General features: G+C 47.0%; 1 protein-coding gene across 2 annotated transcripts in view; it reads right to left on the reverse strand.

Moving 5' to 3' along the window:
• Positions 1–24,156, reverse strand: part of BLK (BLK proto-oncogene, Src family tyrosine kinase) — a 42,664-nt gene extending 18,508 nt beyond the window's left edge. The window contains exons 1-4 of one of the 2 annotated variants that reach the window (XM_083733505.1): positions 24,017–24,156; positions 10,212–10,328; positions 9,191–9,239; positions 604–697 (exon numbers count right to left, since the gene is read on the reverse strand). In XM_083733505.1, coding sequence (XP_083589631.1) covers positions 604–697; positions 9,191–9,239; positions 10,212–10,322 — 254 coding nt within the window. In that variant the 5' untranslated portion in view covers positions 10,323–10,328; positions 24,017–24,156. The remainder of the gene's footprint in view (positions 1–603; positions 698–9,190; positions 9,240–10,211; positions 10,329–24,016) is intronic. The other variant, XM_083733504.1, reaches the window with a different exon arrangement.
• Between the last annotated feature and the right edge of the window lie 2,453 nt (positions 24,157–26,609).

Below are 26,609 nucleotides of genomic sequence, written 5' to 3' on the forward strand. Positions count from 1 at the left end.
TTTATCTACTCATGCTGGTATGCTTTTAAACTGCTAGGTTGGCAGAAGCTGGGACAGAGCAACGGGAGCTCATCACCAGATTCGAACTGCCGACCTTCCAGTCGGCAAGCCCAAGAGGCTCAGTGGTTTGGATCACAGTGCCACCGGTATCCTATATGTATGTAGGTATGTTTGTATATGAATACTCATTTGGATGGTAAAACTGTATCACAACAGGCAAATGGGCCCAGATTTTTTTACATGAGGATGCTGTATATTTCAGGTTGATTTTTATACAGTGGACATTCGGGTTCCGAACGTGATCTGTATGGGAAGCATGTTCGCAACCCACAGTGTCCGCAACCCGCAGAGCTGCGTCTGCGAAGACGTGGGTCGCGATTTAGCACTTCTGTGCATGCGCAAAGCGCGATTTAGCGCTTCTGTGCATGCCCAAGCACTGAAACCCAGAAGTAACCTGTTCCAGTACTTCTGGGTTCGGCGCGGTGCGCAACCCGAAATCGCACAACCTGAAGCGTCTGTAATCCGAGGTATGACTGCACATTTATAGCAAAAGGCATACCAGAGCATGACTGAGCTGATCGAAACTTGCAAAAGATCACTCACCTGCAAAGGACTTCAAACTTCTCTCCTACGGTCAATGGCAGATCGCGGTCACTCAGCGTAGTGAAATGGTACTGTGCTATGACAATGTGCTTATCTGTATTGTGAAAAAAAAGCAAAAGTATTAACTGAGCCCAAGACCTAGAAGCTAGAAGTCTCTGTTACGATAATGAAGCAATGCTGCTGCAAAGTCCTAGCTTGAAAAGTAAACATGATGGGAATGTTGAGACTGTTCATGGGAAACATAGGGACAGTCACAGTGCGAAGCACCGGAATTAGCTCAGAGTGAAATATGAGCTCTTCCGTTTATTCCTGTCCGGGATGTACAGGAAGTGTTTGTCACAACACTGCTGGAGTTTGGAGAGAGCAGTCATGTTTTTTGAAATGCTGCAAAGACAGAAATAAAAGAATGTAAATACGTTTCTGTCTATCTCTTCCCCCTGCCAGGGGAAGGGGGTGTGTGTTCTTCTCACGTTTGAGAAGAATCGCCAATCGAGACCTTGCCTGCGCTTGCTGGGGAATGCAGCCAGGGAGGTCAATAGGGAATCAAGCCGGGTGCCTGGGACTGTTGCCAGTTTCTGCTGATATGGGCGGGCTTGAATTCCGACAGTATCAACTACATGGAATAGGGTCAACCATCCCCACTCCTTGTTCAGCAAAGGTAGAGAAGAGCCTGGATTTAAGTTTAATGCAGCTTCTGTACCTTCAGTTAATACCTTCCTGTTCACTTATATGGTTACAATATTCCTGAACTAGCCCTTATTTAGCCTGTTACTGTTCCAACGGTGGACAACTTGCTGCCAGAGAAATTTATTATGGTGATTAGGATTACAAGATTAAATTAATATGTACTGATTTATTGAGCAATGGGTTTTAGGCTTTTCATGACTTGAGACTAGCCACTGACCTTGAGACAGAAAACCCAGGCATTGCTGTAAAAAACAGCCATATTGCAACCTCATGGAGAGGAAATATCCAATCATAGAATTGAAGGGACCCCAAGGGTCATCTAGTCCAACCTCCTGCAGTGCAGGAATCGTGACTAACGAACCCCCGACAGATGGGCACACAGCCTCAGTTGAAAAACCTCCAAAAAAGGAGAGTCTAATACCAGCAGCAGCTGTAAGGAAGTCTGCACTTGAAGCTGACCCAGAAACTCCAGCGGGTGCAGAATGCCGCAGCGAGGCTCCTTACGGGGTCCTTGCCATGGAATCACATTCATCCAGTGCTTTGCCAACTGCACTGGCTCCCGGTGGAGTACAGGGTCAGGTTTAAGGTGCTGGTTTTGACCTTTAAAGCCCTATGTGGCCTAGGACCCACGTACCCACAGGACCGCCACTCCTGGTATGCCCTGCGGAGGACCTTAAGGACCACAAATGACAACATTTTGAAGGTCCCAAGTCGCAAAGTGGTTAGATTAGTCTCAACTAGGGCCAGGGCCTTTTCAGTACTGGCCCCGACTTGGAGGAATGCTCTGTCACAAGAGACTAGGGCCCTGCGGGATATGACATTTTCCCACAGGGCCTGCAAAACGGAGCTGTTCCGCCTGGTCTTTGGTTTGGACTCAGTCTGACCCTTATGTTTCCCTCCCCTTATGGTTTTGATCTATGGGCTACTTTTAAAATGAGGCTGCATTTTAAATTGCATTTTAACCTGTATTTTAAATTGGTTTATTCCCCCTATTATGTTTTTACTGTAATTTTACTGGTGTTAGCCACCCTGAGCCCAGCTCTGGCCGGGGAGGGCGGGGTATAAATATATTATTATTATTATTATTATTATTATTATTATTATTATTATTATTATTATTATAGTTTATTTGTACCCTGCCTATCTGGTTGGGTTTCCCCAGCCACTCTGGGTGGCTTACAGCACATAAGAAACTGTAAAACATTAGCCATCAATGGCGCACAGATAAAGTCTGCAAAATTTAAAAACAAGTATTAAATTATGTAAATGGGAAGTCTTCTTGAAATATTTTGTAGGTGTGTAGGGAAAGAGTAGCTCTTTCAGATATTTGAGGCTTGTCAACAACAACAACAACAACAACAACAACAACAACAACAATTCTACCCCCCCATCTGGCTGGGTTGCCCCAGTGAGACAAAATATAAAAACGCAGGGAGTTCTTTGTTTTTTCACGTCAAACATTAAAAACTTCCCTATACAGGGCTGCCTTCAGATGTCTTCTAAATGTTGTGCAGTTCTTTATCTCCTTGACATCTTAAACACTAATGTGAGCAGCTTGAATACATTCAGGCAGGTCTTCAGCAGATACGCTAACACCCGTCCTGTGAAAGGGAGAAGACCTTTCATGCCGCGAGCCAAAGACCTTCTAAATATAGCCAAGGGTGAGACAGAGAGTTTTAAATCTCTCTCGGCCTGACCTTTTCAAAGAAAGCCACTGGCAACCTCCCCCCTTTGCAAGGTCACGTGTGAGATTCAGGAACAATGCATGGTTTTGTGAGGGCCAAGTCCAGTGAATACTCCAGTTTGCATTTATTGGTGGAGTCGTGCCAAGAAAAGGCCAGGAGCTCATTTTGTAAGCCAAGAGCTTCGGCTTGGGGGGGGGGGGCGGCTGCTCTAAGTACGGTAAATACTTGCCTGCTAGATTTCCACTACGATACAATACGATATGATATGATACAATACGATACGATAAACTTTATTGTCATTGTCCCATACAGAACGACGAAATTGAAAATCTGCACCAGACATTCAGAAACCAACAAGCCTGCTATCCCAGCTATCCCAGCCTGGTTATCCCCCTTAAACCTCTGATACCCCATAATTAAATACAATATACTCTCATAGAGACTACCTTACACTGCGTTTAAAACCAAAATCACATTTGGATAGAAACTGTTTCTCAGGCGGCTAGTCCTAGTCTTTATAACCCTGTACCTTCTTCCAGAAGGCAGAAGCTGAAAGAGATCATTTTTGGGGTACATACTATCCTGCACTATCTCTGCACCTTTCTTATGGCACCTGGAAGCGTAGATTTGATCCAAGGTAGGGAGAGTGCGGGTGGCGCTGTCGGTTAAACCACAGAGCCTAGGGCTTGCCGATCAGAAGGTCGGCGGTTCAAATCTCCGCGACGGGGTGAGCTCCTGTTGCTCGGTACCTGCTCCTGCCCACCTAGCAGTTGGAAAGCACGAAGTGCAAGTAGATAAATAGGTACCACTCTGGCGGGAATTTAAACGGCGTTTCCGTGCGCTGCTCTGGTTCACCAGAAGCGGCTTAGTCATGCTGGCCACATGACCCGGAAACTGTACACTGGCTCCCTCAGCCAATAAAGTGAGATGAGCACCACAACCTAATGGTCAGGGGTTCCTTTACCTTTTTAGGGAGAGTGCACTCAATTATTTTCTCCGCAGTCTTTACAATCCTGGACAACATTGTTTTTCCCCTGACCTATCTGTTGTGACGTGGGGTTTGTGATTTCAGCTCTCTTGACATAATATGCTGGAGACAGTTCTCTAGTAACACTTCTTTATTAAAGCAAACAAGACTGAGACTTGAGGAGGGGAGAGCTACATTTATAGGGACAGGGAACAAGCTAGAAAGGATACATTTTGGAGGGAACAATATCAGGCAATCACAGTCCTGCCTTTTGGAGGAAACCAAGAAGACAGAGGATCCAAATACAGCAGCTTAAATGAACCAATAGTAGCTGTACCCTCTGGAACCAAAAGGCAGTTACTTTACCCTAATGCAATACAGACAATAATAATACAGATATAAAATCCTTTGACTCAATACACAACACCCCTCCCCCCCTAGTGAGCACAGCAGACGTAATCTCTCAGGTACTGTGGGGTCCTACAACTCCTACTTGATCTCCTGACAACAGGTGTTGCCGGTTCTGGATTGGGTGTCACCTGTGGTAGGGGGACTGCTATAGGGGTTTTGTCAGGAACAGATAGAGTCCCAGACATCTCAGGGTCCCCTACCTGTACCTCATCATCCTGAGGACCAGCAGACCCTGGTTCATTTGCTGAGGCCCCTGGTGACTGCACCTCTGGGCCATTTTCACCCTGGCCTTGCAGCTCTGCGTCGTTAGCCAGGGATGAATTATCAGACTCCTCTCTGCTGAGCGCCCGGCGCCTCAGCTGATCTATATGTCTCTTCCAAACTTGCCCATTTTCCAAGGTCACATAATAGGACACAGGTCCACTAGCCCAGGTGACCACACCAGCCACCCACCACGAACCTCGTGAATAGTTCCTCACCCAGACCAGATCTTCAGGGGCGAGATACCTTGTTGTGTCAGTCTCAGCCTGGGGGGTTGCTCTTGCATTACGGTTTGGCATTTTATCCGTGTGGACATAATCCAGCACCGTTACCAGTCTTCTACCCAAGAGCAGCTCAGCTGGCGACTTGCCCGTTGCAGTACACGCCGTCGCATGCTGCAAAAATAACATTCGCGCGATGCGAGCTGACCAGTTACCCTCCATTAAGCGCGCAATGGATTCTTTGGCTGTTCTTACCATGCGCTCCGCCTGCCCATTGGAGGATGGGTGAAAGGGCGCGGATGTGACCCCTCTTATGAAGTTATCAGCCAAGAATGCCCTGAATTCTTGGGATACAAAAGCTGCCCCATTATCTGATACAATGGTCTCAGGTAACCCGTGTGTTGCAAACAGCTGCCTCAACACCTTGATTACGGCAGCTGATGCCATGCTAGGGACCATCGCCACTTCTAACCATTTGGAATATGCATCGACGATAACCAAAAAGACCTTCCCCTGGAATGGCCCAGCAAAATCTAAGTGCAGCCGGCTCCAGGGAGATCTGGACTGCTCCCACCAGTGAACTGGTGCTCTGGCCACTTCTGGCCGCACCTCTTGGCATGCCTTGCATGTTCGTACCCATTGTTCTATGTTCTGATCCATTCCAGGCCACCACACATAACATCGGGCTAGCGACTTCATCCTGACCATTCCCGGGTGTCCCATGTGAAGCGTCTCAAGAACCCTGTTTCTCAGTGGTGCTGGGATGATCACCCTATCTCCCCACAGGAGACAACCCTTATGCATGGACAACTCGTGCTGCCTTGTTGCATAAGGCCTGAATTTGTCTTCATGCGGACCACCTGGCCACCCCCTCCCCACCCAAGTGAGCACACGGGAGAGAACAGCATCTTTCCTCGTTTTCTCAGCTATATCAGTAGCCGTTACAGGAGCCCCCGGAAGTGTTTCCAGGATCATTATGTGCTCCGCTGGAGCAGGATCCTCGTTGCTCCCGCCAGGAAGGGGCAATCGACTCAGCGCATCAGCGTGGCACAACCGCTTCCCCGGCACATGGGTCAAGGTGTACTGGAACCCGTTCAGGAATATAGACCAACGCAACATTCTGGGGGAGAGAATTTGTGGCGTTTGTTTGTTCGGGTTGAACAACCCTAACAGTGATTTGTGGTCCGTTTCAATGGAGAAATGGCGACCGTACACATAATCATGGAACTTTTTGATTCCTGCCACAATTGCAAGTGCCTCTTTGTCAATTTGAGCATAGTTGCGCTCCGTGGCCGACAACGTACGGGAATAGAAAGAGATGGGCTTTTCTGACCCATCCGGTTCCCTATGACTCAGCACCGCCCCCAGACCATATTGAGAGGCATCACATGCCAGGACCAGCGGCTTCGACTCATCATAATGAGCAAGGACGCTCCTGCTACTCAGCATTCCTCGCAAGGAGTCAAAAGACTTCTGCTGCTCCTGCCCCCATCGCCACACATTCTTTTTCTGCAACAGTCTATGTAATGGTTCAGCTACTGAAGCTTTCTGGGGTAAGAACGAATGATAAAAGTTAATAAGTCCCAGGAATGACTGCAACTCCGTCTTGTTCTGTGGTCGTGGTGCCTCGATGATGGCCTTAACCTTAGCATCTGTGGGGTGGATGCCTGATGCATCAATTTTAAACCCCAAAAAAATCCACAGTTGGCACCCCAAAACTGCATTTTTCCTTTTTTAGTTGCAATCCCACCTCCTTGAACTTGAGCAACACTGCACGGACACGCGCAACCAGTTCCTGTGGGTCTTTTCCAGCAATCAAAACGTCATCAAAAAATGGCAAGACCCCCGGCAGACCTCTTAACAGGCGTTCCATGAGTCCTTGAAAAATCCCTGGGGCCACACAAACTCCAAATTGTAATCTGTTAACTCTGAACGCCCCTTTATGTGTGACAATAGTCTGTGCTTCCGCTGATTGTGGGGTTACTGGCAGCTGTTGGTAAGCTTGTGCCAGGTCAATTTTGGCGAACACCTTGCCCCCAGCCAGTTTAGCCAACAGATGTGATACGACTGGAATGGGGTATGAGTTTCCCCTGAGTGCCTTATTGATAGTACATTTGTAATCAGCACAGATCCTGACTTCCCCATTTGCTTTAAGGGGCGTGACGATTGGAGTCTCCCACTTAGCGGAGTCCACGGGTGAGAGAACTCCCTGCTTGACCAATTTATCCAGCTCTGCTTCGATCTTGGGTTGCAGTGCAAATGGCACTCGCCTTGGTTTGAGTCGGACTGGGGCCACCCCAGGGTCCAATTCGAAGTCAACTGGGGGCCCTTTATAACAACCCAGTTTTCCATTAAAGAGACCAGCAAATTCTTTGCATAATGCCTCACTCATCTCAGGGCAGGTTTGGATTGAATTAAGCCCTGATATACTCAGTCCCAGGGCGGGGAACCAGTCAGTGCCCAGGAGACTGGGGCGACTGCCCTTCGCAATCACCAGTTTGAGTACCACCTGTTTGTCCCGGAACTGTACTCTCACGGCACACATTCCCATGACATGGATGCGGCCCGCTGAGTATGACTGCAAAGTTGCCGGGAAGGGCTCCAGAGGGGGCAACTTACCCCTGGGGAAGAATGTCCTCGCGGTCTGGTCCGACACGATAGTGAATCCAGATCCGGAGTCCACCTCCATGTCGCACAGCTGACCTTCAATCTTCACCTTGACGTGTGCCTTGCCTTGCACTGGAAACTGCACGACCCTCCCGTTGATCTCCGTTACGTAGTGGCAGTCCTGTAGAACGTGGGTTGCTGTGGGCGGTCTGCGATGCTCCAGTCTAGGTGCTCCTGTCGCTCCCAACACCGCCAATCTACAGACCCTGGCGATGTGACCTGTCTTCCCGCACGTCCGGCACATAGCATCCCGGAAACGACAACTCTTCCGCTCATGGTTTCCGCCACAACCAGGGCACCTGCCTCGGTGATCTTTGTGCACTGTGCAGGCCTGACGTACTGATTCGACCCCACGGACTGGGCTCTGGCTCGAAGTAGCCTCTAGCTCGTCCATGGCATGCGCAACTTCTATCTGTGGCTTAGGGGCCCTGCGACTGGCATCAAGCTCCTCTCTTTCATAATTCTCCGTGGCGGTGGCCTCCTTCAAGGCTGAAGCAAGGGTAACCTCTTCTTTAGCCACGATGCGTCTTCTGGCTTTCTTGCTGCTCAGACCACCGATAAAACGATCCAGGAGAGTCTCTTCCAGATCTTGGAAGTCGCAGTGCTGAGCGAGCTTCCGCAGTTCAGCTAGAAATGCAGATACAGACTCCCCAGCACGCTGCTGCCTCTTATGAAACTCCATCCGCCGGGCCATCTTGGTCTCAGTAGGCGCCAAATGGCTTGTTAGGCAGGCAAGAATATCTTTGAGAGATGTCTCACTTAGCTTCGCTGGAGCAAGCAATGCCTTGGCCAGCGTGAAGATCTCAGGCCCACAGTAGTTCAGGAATGTGGCCCTTCTTTTGCTGGCATCGGTGATCCCTTGAGCCACCGCGAAGAACTTGAAGCGTTCGACGTAGTCTTCCCACGTGTGGGGCTCTGATGGCTGGAAGGGCTCCAATACCCTTGGACTCTCCATTGTCCTGTGGGCAGGGTTGTCTTCTCAGCTGGCCAGTGAGTCTTGTTTTAGCTTCAATCTGGACTCTGAGGCAGGGCTGCGTTAACCGCTCCTCAGCATTCCGGATCCCACCTTCGTCGCCAGTTGTTGTGACGTGGGGTTTGTGATTTCAGCTCTCTTGACATAATATGCTGGAGACAGTTCTCTAGTAACACTTCTTTATTAAAGCAAACAAGACTGAGACTTGAGGAGGGGAGAGCTACATTTATAGGGACAGGGAACAAGCTAGAAAGGATACATTTTGGAGGGAACAATATCAGGCAATCACAGTCCTGCCTTTTGGAGGAAACCAATAAGACAGAGGATCCAAATACAGCAGCTTAAATGAACCAATAGTAGCTGTACCCTCTGGAACCAAAAGGCAGTTACTTTAACCTAATGCAATACAGACAATAATAATACAGATATAAAATCCTTTGACTCAATACACAACACTATCAGCTCACAAACCACACACACAGACCATAAGTTAACACACTCTCCACAGTACAATGGTAATTGTAGTACTGAATTGCATGTTTGCAGCTGGAAAAGAAATGCACAGCTCTATTTTGCAGGCTTAGGGAGAACTCAGAGCAGGAAATAAAGCAAGCCTTCATTCCAATGGCTCATCACAATAGCTCCCTGGTGTTGAGAAAACAGCAAGAGAAAGTTTTGCAAAACGTCAAGGAAAAACCAAGGTTCATCTTCTTACCGCTGTCAGAAGACTGATTGGCAGGAATGGTGAAGTTCTTTGCCTTGACCTTTGGAAAGTTACAGAAACCAAACATTACTTCACTGCAATAGTCCCCCCCCTCACCCCCTCCTTTCTTTCCCTCAAGTTGTGATTCAAGTCAGTTTACGACTTTTTTAAAAAACCAAACTTTATAAATTGCAAAGTAAGTGTAGCCAGCAAGTTACAAGAAATCATTAAAATGCACTGGGAACCAGAAAATAAAAATAGTTTGCCCTGACTGCAACCCACTGGTCAGCATCAGCTGCAGACCTTCCAAGTGTCCCTTTTTCCAGGGACTGTACTAATGATGATGATGATGATGATGTATTTATACCCCGCCCATCTGGCTGGGTTTCCCCAGCCACTCTGGACGGTTCCACCACTATAAAAAAAGCAACAAAACAGCAAACATAAAAAACTTCCCTAAACAGGGCTGCCTTCAGATATCTTCTAAAAGTCAGATAGTTATTTTTCTCTTTGACACCTGGTGGGAGGGCGTTCCACAGGGCGGGCACCACCAAACCGAGAAGGCCCTCTGCCTGGTTCCCTGTAGCTTTGCTTCTCGCAGTGAGGGAACTGCCAGAAGACCCTCGGAGCCGGACCTCAGTGTCCGGGCTGAATGATGGGGGTGGAGATGCTCCTTCAGGTATACTGGGATTTACAGAAGCTGTCCCAGTTTCTACTTTGAACTGAGAATGTCACACTTATCCTTAGGACATTTCTATTTCATCAGGGAAATGTTGGAGGGGATGGAGTTAGGTGACTCCTGAAGCCAAGGAAACAGGTAACTATACAACCTTTAGGAGACATCTGAAGGCAGCCCTGTTTAATGTTTTATTATCTTTTTATGTATGTTGGAAGCTGCCCAGAGTGGCCGGGCCAACCTAGTCAAATGGGCAGGGTCTTCTTCTTCTTCTTCTTCTTCTTCTTCTTCTTCTTCTTCTTGAGGCAGAATTCCAGTCCTTTGGGGCACAGCCCAGTCTTGGATTCGAATTCTTACCGGCGGTGGCGGTGGAGGGTTTTTCTTTCTCGGAGATGGCAGAGGTTTCTGCTTGTATACGGAATTGCGCCTCTCCTTCCAGCCGGTCTTCTTGCTACCACATGCTCCCATCCTGCACTGGAGGAAACACAAACAAGGTTGCTTCTGGGTGATCAGCTGGAAAAGGACAACCCCATGGAGGGTTGCTCTTTATGCTCAATGCCAGAATTAGTCCTGCTTTAATAATAATAATAATAATAATAATAATAATAATAATAATAATAATTTATTTATATCCCGCCCTCCCCAGCAGCTAACAACAATAAAAGTAACCCAGCATTATAAAATCAATTCATTATAAAATCAGTTCAAACCAAATTAATGGCAACCATTGGGCTAGAGTTCTGTGAGGATTACCACAGAATAATATAATATAATAATATGAATACAACTAATACGAAACTATTATAGTATTTGTCTACCTACTATTATAATATTAGACTAACCAATTAATTCAATTAGAAAATAAATCACAAAACATTCCACAGCTAAACAGAACTACCATATAACATACATTCAGGGAAGAAAAACCACCTAAATAGCAGGAGAACAATCCAGCATCTAACAGTAAACAAGCAAAACTTAAATATAATCATGAAACAATGGACTATAACAAACTAAAACAGATGGCAAAGGAAGGTGGAGAGGGGAAAAAAGGAAAAAAAGGAAAAAAGGAAAAAAGAAAAAAAGAAAAAAGAAAAAAAGAAAAAAGAAAAAAAAGAAAAAAGAAAAAAGAAAAAAGAAAAAAGAAAAAAGAAAAGAAAAATTAATTGAAATACATTCTAAAATCAATTCATTCTAAAATCAATTCAGAGTCAAATTAATGGCAACCAGGGTTAGAGTGCTATGAGGATTACATAAGGAGAGAGGGGGGTCAGACTGTGCCTTGGCCAAAGGCCTGGTGGAACAGCTCCATCTTGCAGGCCCTGTGGAAAGATGTCAAGTCCCACAGGGCCCTAGTCTCTTGTGACAGAGCTTTCCACCAGATTGGGGCCACAGCCGAAAAAGCCCTGGCTCTAGTTGAGGCCAGCCTAACCTCCGTGTGGCCCGGGACCTCCAAGATGTTTTAATTTGAAGACCGTAAGGTCCTCCGTGGGACATACCAGGAGAGGCGGTCCTGTAGGGTTTGCAGCGGGTTTGTCTTAGATGACCCTTTGGGGTATCTTCCAATCTACCACTCTGTGTTTCTACATTCTGTCCCGCCTGGAATCCTGCCCCACTTCCCTAGTCACATGACATACTATTATTATTGCCTTAACAGCCGCTCGGATGATCCTAGCCCAGAGATGGAAAGAAGGCAAAGTCCCTACCAAAGAAGAATGGCAAACCAAGCGGATGGACTATGCCGAGATGGCAAAGCTGACTGGAAACTCAGGAATCAAGAGGACAAAAACTTTACAAAAGAATGGGGGAAACTTACAAACCATTTAAAAGACCACTGTAAGGAGATGGAAATGCTGGCAGGATTTTGATTTCACTTGTAGTGTAACAATTTCTATGGAAAATATGGGCTGATGTACTAATGGTTAAAGGCTGTGAGGAGCTACATGAATTGTAAGTCAGTGGATGTCTGGAACCAATACATTTGCAGGGAAACCAAAATGCTTGTTTACAAAGGTATTGTACTACCAACTTTACTGTACGCTTGTGAAACATGGACCACTTATGAACACCATCTCCAACTCCTTGAAAGATTCCATCAACAGTGTCTCCGAAAAGAATTACAGTGGTACCTCGGGTTAAATACTTAATTTGTTCCGGAGGTCTGTACTTAACCTGAAACTGTTCTTAACCTGAAGCACCACTTTAGCTAATGGGGCCTCCTCCTGCTGCTGCACCCCCGGAGCACAATTTCTGTTCTCACCCTGAAGCAAAGTTTTTAACCTAAAGCACTATTTTTGAGTTAGCGGAGTCTGTAACCTGAAGCGTATATAACCTGAAGCATATGTAACCCGAGGTACCACTGTACATATACTTGGGAAGACAGGTGAACTAATGCCAGTGTACTGGAAGAAGCAAAGATCACCAGTGTTGAAGCAAACATCAACTTTGTTGGACTGGTCATGTTGTGTGGATGCCTGATTATCATCTTCCAAAGTAACTACTCTATTCCAAACTTAAAAATGGAAAGCGTAATGCTGGTGGTCAACAAAAGAGGCTTAAAGACTCTCTCAAGGCAAATCTAAAAAAAATGTAGTATAAACACGGACAACTGGGAAACACTGGCCTGCGAGAGCTCCAGTTGGAGAACAGCCTTTACCAAAGGTGTCATGGGCTCTGAAGACACTCGAACTCAGGACAAAAGGGAGAAATGTACACGTTTGGCTAACCTTCACCATGATCAACTTCCACCTGGGATCCTTTGTCTCCACTGTGGAAGGACGTGTGGATCTAGAATTGGCTTCCACAGTCACGGATTCACTGTTAAGACCATGTTCATGGAAGACAATCTTACTCGGCTACAAGTGATCACCAAAGAAGAAAGTATGTGCTGATAGTAAAGGTAAAGGGACCCCTGAGCATTAGGTCCAGTCGTGGCCGACTTTGGGGTTGCGGCGCTCATCTTGCTTTATTGGCCGAGGGAGCTGGCGTACAGCTTCCGGGTCACATGGCCAGCAGGACTAAGCCGCTTCTGGCGAACCAGAGCAGCACATGGAAACACCGTTTACCTTCCCGCTGGAGCGGTACCTATTTATCTACTTGCACTTTGATGTGCTTTCGAACTGCCAGGTTGGCAGGAGCAGGGACCGAGCAACGGGAGCTCACCCCATTGCGGGGATTCGAACCGCCGACCTTCTGATTGGCAGGTCCTAGGCTCTGTGGTTTAACCACACAACTTGTAAGGTTTGCGGTTAGGCATTGGTTAAAAAATTGGTTGGTGGCTAACCTTCACCACTTTGACGTGCTTTCGAACTGCTAGGTGGGCAGGAGCAGGGACCGAACAACGGGAGCTCACCCCGTCACGGGGATTCGAACTGCCGACTTTCTGATCGGCAAGTCCCAGGCTCTGTGGTTTAACCCACGGCACCATGTTGTCATTTAATATCATTGTCTTCAGTGTTGTTTATTTGCATGGCATCCTTTGGTATAAATGTTCTCTGGATAGTGGTCATTCCTAAAAAAAGAACAAGTGCAACAAGTAGCACACAGTTGCCTTTTAACCCATGCAGACAGATAACATGCACTTCTATTAATTGTTATTGTTCAAATGTGCATGTCTTCCTTTTTTATTTTTTGACCCTGCAGTTCATTTTAGAAATGTGCCCCCTTGCATGTTCATTTGTGGGAAGCTCGTGCAAGGATGATATTATAGGAGATTAAAAATACAGAATTAAACACCCTGTGTGATAAGAAGCCCCTTATCAGGCCTCTTTTCAGAGAAATGGGTGGCCGTCACTCTTTCCTGAGGAAGATTGCAAAGTAAGAGTCTCCCCCTTACCTCCAGCTGAATCAGCAGCACAACATAGCTGATTCTGCATCTGAAGAAGTGTGCATGCACACGAAAGCTCATACCAATAGCAAACTTAGTTGGTCTCTAAGGTGCTACTGGAAGTATTTTTTTATTATTATTATTTAGCTGAACATACAACGGTCATGAGATTTCATGGCAAACTAGAGAAGATATAAAAACGCCTGACTGCATTTAGCAGTCTCCAGGCTTCAGGGTCGGAAGGGACATCTGCTGTTGGATCTGCCAACCCCCTCCATCCTGGCTGGAAGCTTGGGAAGGGAGAGATATTCATGGTGCAGGGGGAAAGGGTTCAACATTGGGAGCCAGTGTGGTGTAGTGGTTAAGAGTGGTAGACTCATAATCTGGTGAACTGGTTTCGCTTCCCCGCTCCTCCACATGCAGCTGCTGGGTGACCCTGGGCTAGTCAAACTTCTTTGAAGTCTCTCAGCCCCACTCACCTCACAGAGTGTTTGTTGTGGGGGAGGAAGGGAAAGGAGAATGTTAGCCACTTTGAGACTCCTTCGGGTAGTGATAAAGCGGGATATCAAATCCAAACTATTCTTCTTCTTTAGGGAAGCTTTTAATGTTTGATGCATTTTTGAAGTATTTTGAAGTATTTTAATATTTTGTTGGAAGCTGCCCAGAGTGGCTGGGGAAGCCCAGCCAGATGGGCAGGGTATAAATAAATAATCATCAACATCATCATCATCATCATCATTATTACCAGGGGTGGGGGACTTCAGGCCCAAGAGCTGAAAGTGGCCCCACCAGGATTCTCTGTTTGTCTCTTGGGACTTTCCTAAGCCATACCTCCTCTTCTTAGGTCACACCCCTTATTAGCCCTGCTTTGTACCATCATTAGCCAATTTCACACTCTATCTGACCCGCCAAGTGTCCCTATTTTCCAGGGACAGCCCCAGATTTACAGAAGCTGTCCCAGTTTCTGATTTGATCCCAGAACGTCCTGAGTTTCCTTAAAAAGGTAAAGGGACCCCTGACCATTAGGTCCAGTCGTGGCAGACTCTGGGGTTGTGGCGCTCATCTCGCTTTATTGGCCAAGGGAGCCGGCGTACAGCTTCCAGGTCACGTGGCCAGCATGACTAAGCCGCTTCTGGCAAACCAGAGCAACGAACAGAAACGCTGTTTACCTTCCCACCGGAGCTGTACCTATTTATCTACTTGCACTTTGATGTGCTTTTGAACTGCTAGGTTGGCAGGAGCTGGGACTGAGCAATGGGAGTTCACCCCGTCACGGGGATTTGAACCGCCGACCTTCTGATCGGCAAGTCCTAGGCTCTGTGGTTTAACCCACAGCGCCACCCGCGTCCCTTTTGCTTTTCCTTAGGACGTCCCTATTTTCATTAGAGAAATGTTGGAGGGTATGGAGTTATGTGACCCACTGCCCCCGAGCCAAGGAGATAAGCTTCGGGATGCGAACGGGATCCGTTCCAGAGCCCCATTCTCATCCTGAACATAACATAAGATGTGACAGCCCGTCTGTGCGTGCGTCGTGTTTCCCCGCTTCTGCGCATGCGCGTGACATAATTTTGACCGTCTGCGCATGCGTGAGCAGCAAAACCCGAAAGTAACGCGCTCTGTTACTTCCGGGTCACCACAGAGCGCAACCTGAACGCGCTCAGCCTGAATCGTATTTATCACGAGGTTACAACCTTTAGAAGACATCTGAAGGCAGCCCTCTATAGCGAAGTTTACAAATGTCTTATTGTGTTTTTGTATGTGTTGCAAACCGCCCAGATGGGTGGGGCAACGCATTCAGAGGGTGGGGTATAAATAAAATAAAATAAAATAAATAGAACACTAACAGGATGTCTCTATATTCACTGGAGGAATGTTGGAGGGTATGCTGTATATGTAAAGCACTATGTTACCAGTTTAAACACCCATGGCTTCCCTCAAAGAATTCTGGGAGCTGGAGTTTGTTATGGGTGCTGGGAGCGGTTAGGAGATCCCTACATTCCCCTGACACAGCTACGTTTCCCAGAGTTGCCTGGGAAGAGGTATTATTATTAAACCACTCTGGGAATTGTAGCTCTGGGGGGAGGAACATGCGTCTCCTAACAACAATCAACAATGAAAGAAAATAACTTGAATAATCTCTGGTTTTTTTGCATCTGAAGCCCCACATCACGCCTGTCACTGGCCAAATGGACATTAGCTCTCTTTGGGCTGCAGTTTGCTTCCGCTTTCACCAGCGGAAGATGTCTGTGGCTTTGCAGCTATGGGCGGTAAACAACAGCAGCAGCAGCAAACACTGTGCAGAATAAATGTGGTTTTCACCAGACTACCTGTTTGCAACACTCTTCTCAAAGGCTGACCTTCCTTCCAAAGCGGGATTTTGCCAAACTGCAAAAGTCTGGGGGAGAATGCTGCCATTTTAGCATAGAAAATGTTCTGCTGAAACTTTTATACTGGCACAAACTTTAAAAAAACTTTCGCAGTTGTCTTAAGATAGGTGATCAGCAGTGTAGTAGGTTGGGGACTCTTAGGAGTAAGACTCGGGAGAGGCCCTAACAGATTTAGCGCTTTAAGAACTGCAGAGTGTCCATGTTCATTGCTCCGGTGAATCAGCCATACAGTGGTACCTCAGTTACAGACGCTTCAGGTTACAGACTCTGCTAACCCAGAAATAGTACCTCGGGTTAAGAACATTGCTTCAGGATGAGAACAGAAATCGTACGGCGGCAGCGGGAGACCCCATTAGCTAAAGTGGTACCTCAGGTTAAGAACAGTTTCAGGTAAAGAACGGAACTCCAGAACGAATTAGATAGATAGATAGATAGATAGATAGATAGATAGATAGATGCAGTGGCATAGCGTGGGGGGTGCAGGGGGGGCCGGCCGCACTGGTCGCACCATCTGGGGGTTAGGGTGCGCAAATCCACAGATTAGGGGGTGCAAATTACTTGCCGTGCCCCGGGTGCTGACAACCCACGCTACGCCACTAGATAGATGATAGATAGATAGATAGATAGATAGATAGATAGATAGATGATAGGTCGTGGCGGATATGCTCCTGGAGACACCTAGCTTGGTTGTCCTGGGGGATTTTAACATCCATGCCGACTCGACCTTACAAGGGGCCGCTCGGGACTTCGTGGAGAGCATGGCCTCCATGGGGCTGTCCCTGAATAAGTCTGGCCCAACTCATAGCCACGGACATGCCTTAGACTTGGTGTTTACCTCTACGGATGTTAGTGATCTGACATTAACTAAAAGCGAAACAAAAGAAGTGCCATGGTCAGATCACTTCCTGGTGCAACTGGACTTCTCCGCAACCCTTCCCCTCCTCAGGGAGGTGGGACCGATTCGGATGGTCCGCCCCCGCCACTTAATGGATCCAATTGGCTTCCAGAGAGTGGTAAAGGTAAAGGTAAAGGTACCCCTGCCCGTACGGGCCAGTCTTGACAGACTCTGGGGTTGTGCGCCCATCTCACTCAAGAGGCCAGGGGCCAGCGCTGTCCGGAGACACTTCCGGGTCACGTGGCCAGCGTGACATCGCTGCTCTGGCGAGCCAGAGCCGCACACGGAAACGCCGTTTACCTTCCCGCTGGTAAGCGGTCCCTATTTATCTACTTGCACCCGGAGGTGCTTTCGAACTGCTAGGTTGGCAGGCGCTGGGACCGAGCAGCGGGAGCGCACCCCGCTGCAGGGATTCGAACCGCCGACCTTTCGATCGGCAAGTCCTAGGCGCTGAGGCTTTAACCCACAGCGCCACCTGCGTCCCTCCAGAGAGTGGTAGGGGATGCTTTATCCCAAGTTGATGGCCTTTCAGCTGATTCCCTGGTGGCACGCTGGAATGCGGAGTTAACCAGGGCTATTGATTGTCTGGCTCCGAAGCGCCCTCTCCGATTGCATGGAGCCCGGACAGCCCCGTGGTTTTCCCCGGAGCTGAGGGTGATGAAACAATCGTTGAGACGGCTAAAGCGCCGGTGGCGGAAAACTCATTCTGAATCAGACCGGACCCGGGTTAGAGCTCAACGTCGAGCCTACCAAGTGGCAATGGCGACGGCGAAGAGGGCCTTCTTCGCCGCCTCCATTGCATCTGCAGAAAACAGCAGCAGGAGACTTTTTCAGGTGGTTCGCAATTCTATCAGAACCACCTGTACCACCGGGGCCTGGTAGGGACCCCAAGATCTCCTGCAATGCTTTTGCAAAGTTTTTTGCAGATAAAATCGCTCAGATTCAGAAGGAGGTAGACTCCACTGTGGGAGCAGGGCCAGGGCGGGAGAGTGCTAGAGTTCTGTCTGGTCCTGTTACATGGGATCAATTCCAATCTGTTACCTCCGAGGATGTGGACAGGCTGCTTGGACGAGTGAAACCGACCACCTGTCTCCTTGATCCTTGCCCATCCTGGCTGATAAAAGCGAGCCGGGAAGGGCTGGGCGATGGGCTCTGCGGGGTGGTGAATGCTTCCCTCTGTGAGGGAGCCTTCCCAGACCCGCTGAAAGAGGCGGTCATTAAACCGCTTCTTAAAAAAACATCTTTAGACCCGGCCAATTTGGCCAACTATCGCCCAGTCTCAAATCTGCCATTCTTGGGCAAGGTGATTGAGCGGGTGGTTGCTGAACAACTCCAAGCACGCCTGGAGGAAACAGACCATTTGGATCCCTTCCAATCGGGATTCAGGCCTCACCATGGGACTGAAACTGCCTTGGTCGCGCTGGTTGATGATCTCCGGCGGGCTAGGGACAAAGGTGAGAGCTGTTTCCTAGTTCTGCTGGATCTCTCAGCAGCCTTTGACACCATCGACCACAACATCCTTCTGGACCGTCTAGAGGGGCTGGGAGCTGGGGGTACTGTCATACAGTGGTTCCGCTCCTTCCTCCTGGGCCGTGTCCAGAAAGTGGTGGTGGGGGGTGAGTGTTCAGACCCCTGGGCTCTCACTTGTGGGGTGCCTCAGGGTTCTGTCCTCTCCCCCATGCTTTTTAATATCTATATGAAGCCGCTGGGAGAGATCATCAGGGGGTTTGGACTGGGTGTTCATCAGTATGCAGATGACACCCAGCTCTACCTCTCCTTTAAATCAGAACCAGTGAAGGCGGTGAAGGTCCTGTGTGAGTGCCTGGAGGCGGTTGGAGGTTGGATGGCGGCTAACAGATTGAGGTTGAATCCTGACAAGACAGAAGTACTGTTTTTGGGGGACAGGAGGCGGGCAGGTGTGGAGGATTCCCTGGTCCTGAATGGGGTAACTGTGCCCCTGAAGGACCAGGTGCGCAGCCTGGGAGTCATTTTGGACTCACAGCTGTCCATGGAGGCGCAGGTTAACTCTGTGTCCAGGGCAGCTGTCTACCAGCTCCACGTGGTACGCAGGCTAAGACCCTACCTCCCCGTGGACTGTCTCGCCAGAGTGGTGCATGCTCTAGTTATCTCACGCTTGGACTACTGCAACGCGCTTTACGTGGGGCTACCTTTGAAGGTGACCCGGAAACTGCAATTAATCCAGAATGCGGCAGCTAGACTGGTGACTGGGAGTGGCCGCCGGGACCACATAACACCGGTTCTGAGAGATCTGCATTGGCTCCCAGTACGTTTCCGAGCAGGATTCAAAGTGTTGGTGCTGACCTTTAAAGCCCTAAACGGCCTCGGTCCTGTATACCTGAAGGAGCGTCTCCACCCCCATCGTTCAGCCCGGACACTGAGATCCAGCGCCGAGGGCCTTCTGGCGGCTCCCTCATTGCGAGAAGTGAGGCTACAGGGAACCAGGCAGAGGGCCTTCTCGGTAGTGGCGCCCGCCCTGTGGAACGCCCTCCCATCAGATGTCAAAGAGATAAAGAATTACCTGACGTTCAGAAGACATCTTAAGGCAGCCCTGTTCAGGGAAGTTTTTAATATGTAATGCTGTACTGTTTTTAACACTGATTGGGAGCCGCCCAGAGTGGCTGGGGAAACTCAGCCAGATGGGCGGGGTATAAATAATAAATTATTATTATTATTATATAGATAGATAGCAGAGCCTTCAAGTGTCCCTATTTTCCAGGGACAGTCCTGGATTTAAAGAATCCATCCTGGTTTATGATTTGATCCCAGAATGCCACGTTTTTCCTTAGAACATCCCTATTTACATTAATAATAATAATAATAATAATAATAATAATAATAATAAAATTTTATTTATACCCTGCCCTCCCCGGCCAGAGCCAGGCTCAGGGCAGCTAACACCAGTAAAATTACAGTAAAAACATAACAGGGAAAAAAACACCAATTTAAAATACAGGTTAAAATGCAATTTAAAATGCAGCCTCATTTTAATAGTAGCCCATAGATCAGGACCATAAGGGGAGGGAAACATAAGGGTCAGACGGAGTCCAAACCAAAGGCCAGGAGGAACAGCTCTGTCTTGCAGGCCCTGCAGAAAGATGTCAAGTCCCGCAGGGCCCTGGTCTCTTGTGACAGAGTGTTCCACCAAGTCGGGGCCAGTGCTGAAAAGGCCCTGGCCCTAGTTGAGAAATGTTGGAGGGTATGGAGTTATGGGACCCCCGAGCCAAGGAAATAAGTCACTATATAACCTTTAGAAGACATCTGAAGGCAGCCCTGTGTAGGGAAGGTTCTTAACATTTAATGTTTTGCTATGTTTTTATATATCGAATATGCAGAAATGTTGAAACTTACCAAAAGTATAAGAAACTTTTTATAAAACAATAGAAATGGTTTATTGAATGTTTACAGATAAATTGTAAACAGAGAAGAACATTGGCAGGATTATTGTCATAACCTGCAGCTTTATAAGAGCATATATTTAAAGTAGATGAATAAATGAGCAAATTAAGTTAATGTGGATATGCAGAAGGTATTAAAAATAAATCTATGTTATGCTTATTGTACTTCTGTATTGGGGGTGGGGGGTTTATGTTATGTTCTAAATAAAATTTCCAATAAAAAATAAAATAAATAAATAAATTTAAGGAACCGCAGAAAGAGGGGGAAGGAAGTCAAGTTTTGAAATGTTAAAATGATAGTAAAACTAGTGAAATCTATCAATCTGAAAAGCATATGTTTTTATACATGTGGGAAGCCACCCAGAGTGTCTGGGAAGGGTACAAATAATAAAATTATGATGACGATGGAATATGACATTCCTATTTTCACCAGAGAAATGCTGGAGGGTATGCAACAGATAGAAAGATAAAATTATAAGGCTTTTGCTGTTAGCCTCCATTTTGTTTTCAGGAGTGAAGCAAAGATGAGTTTGACTAAAGCGAAGCACCATGGGGAACAACATTCTTGCCATGATCGCAGGTACCACCTTGGAGTCAGAGTTGCCAGACCACCAGGTTCTGACTTAAAGGCTCCAGGTTTACCTGTCTGCTCCAGGTGGCAGGTAGCTGGCTTGAATTTCCAGTTACTGTACTGGGAAGATGTTTCTGGCAGGTGCCGAAAAGAATACAATGAAGGCACCTACTTGATATCAATAGGCAGGGAGTTCCGAAGTTCCAAAGTTCTTAAAAGCAATGTTGTATTGGGCTTTTGATACTATTTTAGACTTTTGTAATTGTGGGTGTTTACTACTGTAATTTGCTTTGGGACATTTTATGTAGTAATCAGTGAAAAGGTATTAAAAATAATAATGGAGTGGGCAAGTGCTTGTTGTTTTCTTTCATAAAAAAATAATAAAACTGTTGCTATTTTTATGCTCTTCTATTAGTAAAAAACCCCAAAGAGTGATCTATCAAAGCAGTGCTTTTTTCTGGGGGGACGTTTTGTGAATCTTTGTACTTTTGTCCATTTACTGTATTTAATTTCCCTGATTTGAACTACAAAATGGTGATTTTCTTCAGTCAAAAATGAGAGTATCCCTAAACATTTTTTAAGGAAAAAAAGTGCTGCATCAAAGAATGAATTGAGAGTATAAAGAGTGCAGGATTTAACTAACAGCGAAAAGAGAATCAAAAGGAGCAGAACTCGATATGAACGGCCGGCTTGAGTAACAGGTTTTACATTTCATCCCAGTGTGTAAATGACATGTGATGCGTTCAGTCAGGCATAGACAAACTCGGCCCTCCAGATGTTTTGAGACTACAATTCCCAGCATGCTTGACCACTGGTCCTGTTAGCTAGGGATGATGGGAGTTGTAGTCCCAAAACATCTGGAGGGCGAGTTTGCCTATGCCTGCCAGTCGTGTGAGCATCTCTTGCAACCGATGTTTGAGGTGGTTTAGCCCCAGCATGCGTTCCTTATTTCAAGATTAAGTCTTAGGCAAGTGAGGAAACAGCAAAGGTGGAAGGGGAAACGTGGAGAATCCAATGCATGCACCCTGTGGCAGATCTTGCAGGAAACCAGCTTTCCAAGAGGAAATTTATTACTCATGCCCTGCCCATCTGGCTGGGTTTCCCCAGCCACTCTGGGCAGCTTCCAACAAAACACTAAAATACAATAACCTATTAAACATTAAAAGCTTCCCCAAACAGGGCTGCCTTCAGATTCTAAAAGTTTGGTAGTTATTTTTCTGTTTGACATCTGGTGGGAGGGCGTTCCACAGGGCGGGTGCCACCACCGAGAAGGCCCTCTGCCTGGTTCCCTGTAACTTGGCTTCTCGCAGCGAGGGAACCGCCAGAAGGCCCTCGGCACTGGACCTCAGTGTCCAGGCGGAACAATGGAGGTAGAGACGCTCCTCTGTAGGCCCTCTGTGATAGGTTAGATCCAGATCAGAAAACCCTGGGGACTAGCGACTTGAAGGAATCGAAGGTTTGAGTTGCTCCAGGGTGACCGTGATTCCTTTTGGGGACAGAGCAACCAACCTGGGAAGATATCGATGGATCTGTCCACTATGCTCAACAACATAGAAGGAACATGTGAGGAACATGTGTGGGAAATGTTGCTCTTAAGCTGATGAGTGTGGGGACATGTGAAGGTTGTTGATGGAGTCACATGGGGCAATTCTACTCTCCCTTCCATTCATCCTGCACAGATGAACGTGTGAACTGTCTTCTGATCTCATAATGGATGAAAGTAGCACTAGATAAACAGAGAAATAATCCAGACATTGGATTATTAAGTCATCTCCCTGCTAAAAAAACAACAGCAAATCAACCTCTTGTGGATACGGTGCTAAAATATATCACGAAACGTCAACATGGATATGCCAAGACAAATTTGATAGACAAGTTAATTCATCAACGTCAGTTTAAGAGGAAGCTGCCTGCTGAAAACCAGTCTCACTTTTATTCTCACGCCAAGTAAACTACACATCACACAGGCAATGTGATTTTATGTGTCTTGTCTTGTGGCCTCTGGCTAAAAGAGACCCAACCCAGAAACAAAATCCACAATGAGTATACTACCAAATAGAAATGTATTTTTAAATTTCAATCTTTCTCAGATACACAAGTCAAGGTCTTCATAGCTACCCACCATTTTTAGAAGTAGTAGTAGTAGTAATAATAATAATAGTAATAATAATAATAATAATAAACCTCTTATTTTCAAAACACTAGTTGTAAATCATGCTATGTTGTTTTAACCAAAGCAAAATAGCCCCAGCAGTAACAGACAGGTTGGGGAAAAAAGCCTTCAGGAAACCAATGTGCAGATAAAACACACCTATAGCAGGAAAGCTATATATAATAATTATCAAAAGAATTGGCTGTGGCAACCCAGATAGGTGGTATTATTATTATTATTATTATTATTATTATTATTATTATTATTATTATCTAGTGTTGAAATGATAAATTAGCAGATGAGGTGTCTCCTTTTAATTCATTTCTCTACCAATACGCATTTTCCTGATCTGCTCTCTCCCCTCTTTACTTTATCACCTTTTCTGTATACAATTTTCATTCAAATTCAGCATTCACTTTGCTTACTATTGCACATTAATGTTATCTATGAATGAGAGAAGTTGCCCCTGTAGGCAATTTCATTGGATAATATTGGCAACAAACGATTCCTGACTCTCTTCACGCCGTGAGCATTCTGCAAGCAGTGGGGGAAATATTTCACTTGAATATTACGATAATATACTCAAAGGCCGAATAAAAGTAGAACTGTCAGAACAAAGAACTGTCAACAAGAAAATATGAGGCACACAGAGAGAATGAAAAGCATCACTCTGTGATGAAAATCACAAACTATATTGGGGAACAGGAAGACTCTAGGAAGCTTTCCCCCCCCCCCTAGATGTCTTGTGCCTGTGTTGGCTGTCACAATTATTCCCATTCTAAAGATGGCAAACTGAGGCAAAGACTGACAACGGGGGCTTCTCATTGCATCTGAAACAGAAGTTGACGCTTGACTCCAACAGGGCTTTTATGAAAAGACGATGCTATTGACTCTGTATTAAGCTTAGTCGCTCACCTTGGTTTTCCTCGCAATGGTCTCAGAGCATATCCCATGAAATTTCACAACCCTGCCAGAACTACCCAAAAGAAAAGGTGTTCTCCCTGCTAGGCTCTTCTAGATGAGAAGGGTTAATGTTCTAAACTCGCACATGTACAGAAACGCTCTAATAAGGCATCTCGGCTTTGTCAGTTGACTTCTGTTAGTGGTTTCCTGCCGACAACATCAGAACAAAGTGCTTGAGAGGGGCTGCTGCTCTCTAGAGTCCTGGGGCCAATAACTCAGCCACGCTGTTCGCTCTGAGCTAATGTTAGATTTGTGACCACTTCAGTGGAAAAACGAAGCTCCCCCATGAAGCCTCAGTGGGCTATGACACGCTACTTTCAGGTTTACGGGCCAAATTCTATTTTCAACCTGCTACTTCCCTCCCGGACGTGGCCACATCTTCATTCATAGATGGCCGGATCTGGTCCTGAGGTCAGGCTCACTTGCTTGAACCAGCCGTTGATGCCGTCCTGGGCCCTGAATCGCACCCACCGCACAACCTGGGTTGAACGCCTGACCGGATCTGGCACTGATTCAATTTGGGAGTTGGTCCAATGTATGTTTAAAAAGGTAAAGGGACCCCTGACCATTAGGTCCTGTCGTGGCTGACTCTGGGGTTGTGGCACTCATCTTGCTTTATTGGCCAAGGGAGCTGGATACAGCTTCCGGGTCATGTGGCCAGCATGACTAAGCCACTTCTGGCGAACCAGAGCAGCGCACGGAAATGCCGTTTACCTCCCCGCCAGAGTGGTACCTATTTATCTACTTGCACTTTGAGGTGCTTTTGAACTGCTAGGTTGGCAGAAGCAGGGACCGAGCAATGGGAGCTCACTCCATCGCGGGGATTTGAACTGCCGACTTTCTGATCGGCAAGTCCTAGGCTCTGTGGTTTAACCCACAGCGCCACCCGGGTCCTTAATGTATGCTTAGGGTCTTCATAAAAAATGTATGTTTAGGGTCTTCAAAACCCTGTTTATGCATACGGCTGCAGGATGGGAAGGGGTCACAGCGGAGGAAATAATCCTGCTGGAATTGACTTCTCCAATGTGAGATCATGCCCATAGTCTTCAGGATCAAATCGTCTGCTCACCAGTGGGTTCAATCCTCTTCAGTTTGACTGCACATACATGTTTCCTTGCTGGGAACAGCCACATGTAGGCAAAGCTTCTTCTCTCTGGCTCCTGACAGCCCTGGATGAGTCTGCAAGGCCTGAATTGACCCACAGCGATTTAGGGCTGTCTCTGTCCAGCTCTGCCAAAGCTCAGACCCCCTCTCTGCCCAAATCAGCCCAGATCATTTTGTCCACAGCTTCAGCCATAAGGCAGAGATTATTATTATTTATATATAAAAAAGGAAAGCACCCACGCTTGAAAATTGCGCACATTCCCATTCAGAACCTATCACCTCAGAGTCAAAGTGTTCGTTATAGGAAGAGAAAACAGATTTTTTAAAACCGTGCCTTCAGATTTCTGAAAAGGGGACCTTCCTTGTAATAACCGAGATCCCACTATGATGTGCATACGCACCAGAGATCAGCAAAGAAACCTTTTGTGTCATGTTTTGTGAACTATTTTGACACACCGAACAGAACACAAGCCAAACCCTCAGCAAAACTTGACTGCTCCTCTGTCTTCAGACAGTTCTGTCATCCTCCATTTTGTAGGCCAGTTCATTCAGCCATTAATATATATTTTTTAAAGTCATGTGACAGGTTTTCCTGATGAAGCACTTTTGAGGGTGTGTTGCTGATGCTATTGTCTGTCCCTGTCTCCCAGTGGTTAGAAAGTTCGTTTAAAAAAGAGAGAGTTCCTGTTCAAGTCTGCCCCATCCCCAAAGGAACTAATTCCACTCCAAATCCATGGCACAGATGAATTATGATGATGATGATTCTGTTTACACCCTGCTCCTATGACTGGGTTGCCCCAGCCACTCTGGGCTGCTTCCAACATATATAAAAACACAATAAAACACTAAACATTAAAAAAAACCTTCCCTATGCAGGGCTGCCTTCAGTCGGCTGGGAGGGGGCGGATAACTCCATACCCTCCAACATTTATCTCACGAGACTAGGGATGGCCTACCATACCCTACGTGGGCTGCGGGTGGCACTGTGGTCTAAACCACTGACTTGCCGATCAGAAAGTTGGTGGTTCGAATCTCCGCGACGTGGTGAGCTCCCGTTGCTCGGTTCCTTCTCCTGCCAACCTAGCAGTTGGAAAGCTTGTCAAAGTGCAAGTAGATAAATAGGTACTGCTCCGGTGGGAAGGTAAACGGTGTTTCGATGTGCTGCTCTGGTTTGCCAGAAGCGACTTGGTCATGCTGGCCACATGACCCAGAAGCTGTACGCCGGCTCCCTCAGCCAGTAAAGCAAGATGAAAGCCACAACCCCAGAGTCGGTCACGACTGGACCTAATGGTCAGGGGTCCCATTACCTTACCACACCCACTGTGGGACACGGGTGGTGCTGTGGTCTAAACCACAGAGCCTAGGGCTTGCTGATCAGAAGGTTGGCGGTTTGAATCCCTGCGATGCGGCGAGCTCCTATTGCTCGGTCCCTGCTTCTGCC

This window comes from Podarcis gaigeae (genome assembly GCF_964106915.1).
Source record: "Podarcis gaigeae genome assembly, chromosome: 3".
NCBI lineage: Eukaryota > Metazoa > Chordata > Lepidosauria > Squamata > Lacertidae > Podarcis > Podarcis gaigeae.